The sequence below is a fragment of the Pelmatolapia mariae genome, linkage group LG12 (genome assembly GCF_036321145.2).
Source record: "Pelmatolapia mariae isolate MD_Pm_ZW linkage group LG12, Pm_UMD_F_2, whole genome shotgun sequence".
Lineage (NCBI taxonomy): Eukaryota > Metazoa > Chordata > Actinopteri > Cichliformes > Cichlidae > Pelmatolapia > Pelmatolapia mariae.
Window position 1 is genome coordinate 36,038,981 of NC_086237.1, and position 7,498 is coordinate 36,046,478.

A 7,498-nucleotide genomic window follows, 5' to 3' on the forward strand; every position below is an offset into this window, starting at 1 on the left:
AAGTCAGTGATGCTGCTCAGTTTGCAGTCCTGAATATCACGGCACAAGCAGGATTCACTGCACTGTTAATGTTAGCTATGTTATATTGCTGCCTCTGTTCGGTGGTGTCGAGCCAAACGGACTTTAACGTGTGTTTGAACGAGCTGACGGTTCACTCGTTAAGCTGAAAGAAAGATGCTTTAATCTTATGAGTCAAGTTACACTTGTGTTTGAATCCTGCAGCTTATCACACATTTGATTTCCATGTGTGACAACTGCAAGTGTCCAGAGTGAGGACAGACTGAGGGACCCACTGCTGCACATCATCTGTGAGGCTTCGCACCCCTGATGATCCACCAGGACAAACTCAGCAGTGTGTGAGGAAGAGGAGGAGGAAGAGCCAGCAGCAGCTGACAGATGGAGAGAATAGACAGACTGTTCCTGTTTGTGAAGGACTGCTAGAAAAGTTTAAAATAACTAATTGTCTGTCCTGAATCAGTCTTATTAGGTAATGTTCAAATAATTTTATCATTCCAGTGTTTTCAGTGTGGGAGAAAGTACTCAGGGCCTTCAAGTTAAACACTATGAAAGGCAGCAACAAGTTTAATATTCAGAAACCTAAAGTATGTATCAGCAGCAGAATGGAGCTAAAAATAAATGTTTGTTTCAGTTCTATGAAGCTTTGAGTATTTTGGATTAGTAGTGCTGTGTTTGTTGCATCATATTGCTGTAATTGTTTATATGCTTTACATATTCTGAGGTAAGTTGATCTATAGTGTTACATCATATTCTATAAGGATGTTATGTGTTTGTATACTTTCTGCCCAGTTTGACCCATTTAGCAGAAGTCAGCCTGTTTAAGGCTCTGATATCTATTCTGTATGACTTAAAGCAGTTATGACATGGTCTGATTTTCTCACCCAATAAAGGAATATTTAATATATTAGTCTACTCTAGATTCTATCAGAAACAGTTATCACAGGTCGTACATTTTCTTTTTACACATATATGTAAGCATTGAGCCAAATTTAGTAATGCCAACATAATAAACGAACAATATTTGTCTCTTATATATGATACATCTATATATACACTGTCAAAGAAACTTGTCTTTGAGTGAAGATTTAGGGTGATAGAAAATATAAATGACTGCAACTTGAATCTTTACTGAATCTCAGTATTTGACACAGAGTTCAAGCTCACTGCTGTAATAACTAATAATGGTTAATATAATAACTTTAATATTGGCCATATTATATTTATATTACCAAAGTGAGATGACTACTCTCATGGACAACATTAGCTAATTGTTATTTACTAGCTAATCTTAAAATGACTGTTCAGTACAGAAATGAAGCCCAACAATCTTATTTTACAGTCCCGTGGTTTCAGCCCAAGTCAAATGATAGGTTCATTACTATCAGTTCCACCCATTACAGAGAAAATGAAACTTACTTCTTTATCACAACGGAGACACGTTTGAATGCTGGGATCTGAACTGACAGTGACTGGATTATAACTGAAAAGGACTTTGTTTTGGTGAGTTTTGTTATAAACTAAAATAAAATATCTGAAAATCAGTGGAAATGGCTGAGAAACTTGCAATCGTAGAAAATTTCCTGTGCTGCCATGTGTGTTCAGAGACTTTCAGAGATCCTGTGTCTCTGAGCTGCAACCACAGCTTCTGTTCAAGCTGCCTGCTGAAATTCTGGGATCAAACTACAAACAAAAACTGTCCCATTTGTAAAAGAAAATCTTCAAAAGATCAAACATCAATAAACGTTTCTCTCAAAGAACTCGCTGACTTCTTTGCTAAGAGGCAGAGTGAGAGCCCACTTGAGTCACTAAAAGAAAAGGAGGAAGAGAAGGAGGAGGTGGTGTGTGATAAACATCCAGACGTCCCTTACTGGTACTGTGAGGATGAAGACAGAGCTGTGTGTCCTGTGTGTGAGTTTTCTCTCCACCAGAGTCACAAAGTGGTTCCTGTAGAAGAAGCAGTCAGTGACCTGAAGGAGCAGCTGAAATCTGACTTAAAGTCTCTGCAGGACAAGAGGAACAAATACAAACAAGTGGAGGAAACATACAATGAAATGAGTGAATACATGAAGAAGCAGCTGTTGTCCACAGAGAGGCAGATCAGAGCAGAGTTCAAGAAGCTCCAGCAGTTCCTGAAAGAGGAAGAGGAGTCCAGACTGGCAGCTCTGAGGGAGGAAGAGGAGCAGAAGGGGAGGACTATCAGCAGAGAGATGAAGATGATTGAGGAGCAGATCTCCTCTCTGTCAGACAGCATCTCTGCTGTTGAAGAAGAGCTGCAGAAACACAGCGTGCCATTCCTCAGCAGTTATAAAGACACTCAGAGCAGAGCCAGAGCCCAGAGCTCAGTGTCAGATCCACAGCTGGTCTCAGTAGCACTGATAGATGTGGCCAAACACCTGGGCAACCTGTCCTTCAGAGTGTGGGAGAAGATGAAGGAGAAGGTCCACTTCAGTCCTGTCATTCTGGACCTAAACACTGCAAATGCCTCTCTCTGTCTGTCTGATGATCTGACCAGTGTGAGAGAAGGAGACATGAATCAGCAGCTTCCTGATAATCTAGAGGGAAACTCTTATTACATAGGTTGCTTTGGCTCTGAGGGTTTCAGCTCAGGAAAACACAGCTGGGACATGGAGGTAGGAGACCATCCTAACTATTATGTAGGTTTAGCAAAAGAGTCAGTTGACAGGCAGGGGATGTGTTTTGCTTCACCAGACTGTGGATTCTGGTGTGTTTTGCATTATAGTGGAAAATACTATAACCGTGATGGTCAGCCTCTCATAGTGAAGAAGAGAGTTCAGAAGATCAGAGTTCAGATGCACTATGACAGGGGGGAGGTGTCCTTCTTTGACCCTGAAGACAAGACTCTGATCTGCACTTACAGAGACACTTTCACTGAGAAACTCTTCCCATATTTCTGTTTTGGAGAGGATGGAGGTCTACAAACCTCTGATATCAAAATCTGTCAGACTGACTGTTTTATTGAAAACTGAAAGGAGACCCAAGATTATTATATATTGCAATATTTTATATTAAACAAAGTCATCAATGTTAATTATATATAATTAATTATATCACTGTTTTTGGCTCTGAGGGTTTCAGCTCAGGGAAACACAGCTGGGAGGTGGAGGTGGGAGACCATTGTGACTGGATAGTGGGTTTAATTAAAGAGTCAGCTGATTAGACTGAATCTTCTGTTTCACCACATTCTGGAGTCTGGTGTTTAGTGCATCGTAGTCGAAAATACGCTAATGGTGATGGTCAGACTGTGACAGTGAAGAAGAGTCTCCAGAGGATCAGAGTCCAGCTGGACTATGACAGGGGGGAGGTGTCCTTCTATGACCCTGAAGACATGAGTAGATCTGCACTTACAGAAACACTTTCACTGATTTTAATATCGGTGTGGCAGGAGACGCCAAAACCTCTGATATCAAAATATGTCCAGCTAACATTTCATTGTAAAGTTGAGGGGAGTATTTCTGTTTTGGTTTGATATTTAATTTGTGGCAATCATTATATCTGTTTATTTTGAAAAATGTTGGTAAATGTTGGTTCGATTTTTTTTTAAATGTAAACAAGATTTTCAAAAAGGATAGAGTAATGCCGCAAATCATGAATGTAATTATTCTTTTTCCAAGAAGGGAAATATCAAGTTTAAACAAATTGATTTCAGGAAGAAGAAAGCTGTTGAAAACCTTCATCTTTCTTTGTTTTGTTTCTGACATTTAACATTTTCTCCATCACAGTCTGGTATGGTGCAGCCACTAAACAGGACAGGAGCAGACTGCAGCGGACTGTACGGGCAGCAGAAAGGATCATCGGTGCCCCCCTGCCCTCCATCCAGGATCTGTACCTCTCAAGAACCAGGAAACGGGCAGGGAAAATCGTCACAGACCCCTCACACCCTGGACACAGACTTTTTGACCTGCTGCCCTCTGGCAGACGGTACAGAAGCCTGCAAACCAAGACCACCCGACACAGGAACACTTTCTTTCCCCTCGCCATCTCCCTCCTAAACAGTTGACCTGTCACACTGCTTCCCACTGCCAGACTGCAACTGCACCTTATGTACATTCTGTAGTATTCATTCCACCTCATTTCATTTCTGTATTTTATGTACATAAGTTTAGTTATTTATAGTTGGTTTACACAGCTTTGTGTATGTATGTGTATGCATGCGTAATGTACATATAGGTGTGTGTGTGTGTGTGTGTGTGTGTGTGTTTTTACATTGCTGTGCTTGAGAGCCACCATCTACCGGAACCAAATTCCTTGTATTTGTCTGCACATATACTTGGCCAATAAACACGATTCTGATTCTGATTTACTGATACTTTTGATTAAATTAAATGCAATCTCTTATGAAGAATGAACCAACCATTAACATTGATTTAATGGTTCATCTGTTATTTCTTTACCATGTGCATAGATGTAGAATAATATCTATATGGCATATTCTAAACATTCATTCACGGAAACAAAATCTCCTTTCCTTAAACTTCATGCCACAATATAAAGAACCTCAAGAAGAGATGAGAAACAAACTCACTGATATCTGTCAGTCTGGAAGGAGTTCTAAAGCCAATTATGAGACCTTGGGACCCCATTGAGCCACGCTGTGAGCCAGTATCCACAAATGGAGAAAACTTACAACAGTGGTGAACTTTCCCAGTCGTGGCCAGCCTACCAAAATTACTCCAGGAGGTCACAAAAGAATCCTGAACAAAGAATTGCAGACTTCACTTACCTCAGTTAATATCAGAGTTCATGATTCAACAATAAGAAAGAGACTGGGTTAAAAAATGGCATCTATAGGAGACTTCCAAAGTGAAAACTACTGCTGACCAAAACAAACACAAAAGCTCATCTCACATTTCCCAAAATACATCTTGCTGTGTGTTTTTAAGAAAATATTCTGTGAAATGTATCTGCCATAAAACTAACGGCATTTCATAAAACATACATCATATTAAGAGTCATAGAGGGTACTTTTCTGCTTCAGGATCTGGACAACTTGCTGTAATTAGTGAAACCATGAATTTAGCTATCTACTATTTAAATCCTGGAAATTCAGAATCCTGAAGGAAAATGTCCGGCCATCAGTGCTCTGAAATTTAAGTTCACTTGGATTATACAGGAGGATACAAAACAAGCAAGTCCACCTTTAAATGATGCAAATAATAAATAAATAAATAAATAAGTGCATAAAAGGAAGGTTTTAGAGTACCCTAGTCAGAGTGCAGATATAAATCAGATTGAGCTGGTTTGTGATGACCTTAAACAGATCATTCATGGACAAAAACCCTCCAATGTGGCTAAATTAAAATAATTTAGTTCAATTCAATTTCAAGCCAGCTGTAACATAAAGGGGGGCTCATTTCAAGACAACTTATAGGCGAGTTAACTGTTGTAGCCCTGGAGCTCTGGACTTTTGCTGCTGATGTTTTGGTCAGGTTAGTTATTCAGAGCTCACTGTCAAATCATTCAGTTATGGAAAATATTTTTTTACAATTTTAAATACAATATAATGTGCTACTGTGTAAATGGACCAAATACTAATTCATCTGTTGTCTGTTTAATACATAAATCAGTACTGGCTGTACTGCATTCTGTATATATTTATTTGGTTTTGTTAGTACAATCAAAATCTTTTTTGTTTTGTGGGATTTATTAAAGGTATTTGTGCCATTTCATCTGAATGGAAGCTGTTTTTTTTTATTCCAAGCTTAAAAAAACTTGACTGACTGGCTTGTCTGTTTGATCTGACACCAAAGTTATTGTGCAGCTACATGTTGCGCAGCATTAACATGCAGGGTCAGTGAAACAGCAGCGAATGCGTCTCATCTCCTCTCAGCTATGTACATAAGAAACCCATAGAACGGCATGCAAAATAATGATCCTCGTAACCACAAAGAATAAAATGAGATGCTAAATATTTAATGTATTTTTTTCATTCTCCAAATTTGTAAAATAGATCCACAAAATGAATTTCAACAAAAAGTCTTTAATGTAAACAATATTTGTCCTGATTTTCACAATATAGTCTTGCATAAACTAATAAAGAGCTTGAGGTTGTTTGGGGGATTTTAGCATTTACTCCTCACGTTTTAGTCAGGAGGTTATTAAGCTGCTACTACATTTCTGTACTACTGTACAGACATGAACAAACAGCAATGTAGTAAAATCGCCACCACCATACAAACATTCATTGTAAAAAATGAATCAAAATAAAGTCATAAACCACAGTGAAGTGCATGAGAAATCCCTGGTCCTCTTACAATAAACAATGTAATGCATGTTGAGATCAAAGCTGCAGGAGGACAATAAAAGCTGTGAAGCAAAGTCCAAAGAAAGAACCATAAACCAAAGTCAAAGAGGAGATTTATGACATAAATGAAGCTCATGTTTGACAGTGAGCTTGAAAAACACAAATGGCTTATGAAGTAAAAATAATTTGATCAAATGATAGTCAAGCAAAATCTCCAGGGTTTGAAGTTCGTGATACATGTTTCAGCTGCATCCTGTTCTGCCTAAAGGATATAAGATAGCAGAATCCAGTTAATAACTAACTGATAAAAAATCCAGATGAAATCTGAGTATCAAGTAGAGTATTTTGAAACCAATGCAGGGCTTGGCATCTGTTACTGAACTGTGTTTCCTTAGCAGAGAGTTCAAGGCAAGGTTTCATTTGAAAAAAGAGAATCAGTGATCGCTGATTTTCTCAGTCAATAAATGTTTTTATGATGTTTTTGTGTTTCTCTTTAAAAGTTTTGGGCAAATCTAGAGTTGGTGGAAACAAACATGGAAATGTAATGTATCTGATGAACAGTGCTCAAGCTCTATATCAGGTTTCTATTAATAATTAAAAAAAATTTAGGGCTCTTCAGCCACACCTGCACTGAAAGGCATCAGGTTACATTTACGTGTAATCAGTTAATGAGTACTAATACTGGAATTACCAATGGAATCCAACAGATTAGAAAAAATGTAATAAAATCTGACTTTCACAAATATTTGTTTTCTGTGGTTTTTAAAAGCTCAGAACATCCATCCGTTTTCTTCCATTTATCTATGTGGGGTGGGCGGATGGTGGGGACTGCTGCCTATCTGAGCTGTTATGGGACGAGAGACTCTGGACATGGAGAATATGCAAACACCATACAGAGCGGTCCATGCTGGTGGGGTTAAATCCAAGTGGAAGCTAACCAACCTTTATTTTTTTTATCTTTTATTTTTTTAATGATAAGTGGTTTTCTTCTGATTAACCATCTAGAATCTAGATGGATGTCTGTTATAATGATTCAGTACTAACATTACTTTAGTAATCCTTGAACATTTGTTCGGTTGGAGCTGCTGTTTCTTTAAACTCTCACTTCATATGTCAGATGGGAAAAAACTGAGAAGCCTGGCTCCAGTTTGGTGTGTCTGTGAACATAAAAGGACAAATATCAATTGAAAACAGGGCTCCGACCTGCATTTAAAGAAA

At 38.4% G+C, this 7,498-nt stretch overlaps 1 protein-coding gene across 1 annotated transcript; it reads left to right on the forward strand.

Annotated features, from left to right (window-relative positions):
* Positions 1 to 1,565: 1,565 nt before the first annotated feature.
* On the forward strand, positions 1,566 to 3,005 carry LOC135933688 (nuclear factor 7, brain-like). The gene has a single exon (XM_065471812.1). The coding sequence runs from the start codon at positions 1,566 to 1,568 to the stop codon at positions 3,003 to 3,005; it is 1,440 nt and encodes a 479-aa protein (XP_065327884.1).
* Positions 3,006 to 7,498: the final 4,493 nt, after the last annotated feature.

What these genes read in the sequence shown, in the direction of transcription:
- LOC135933688 (XM_065471812.1), top strand. Translation starts at nt 1,566, where the DNA reads ATGGCTGAGAAACTTGCAATCGTAGAAAATTTCCTGTGCTGCCATGTG.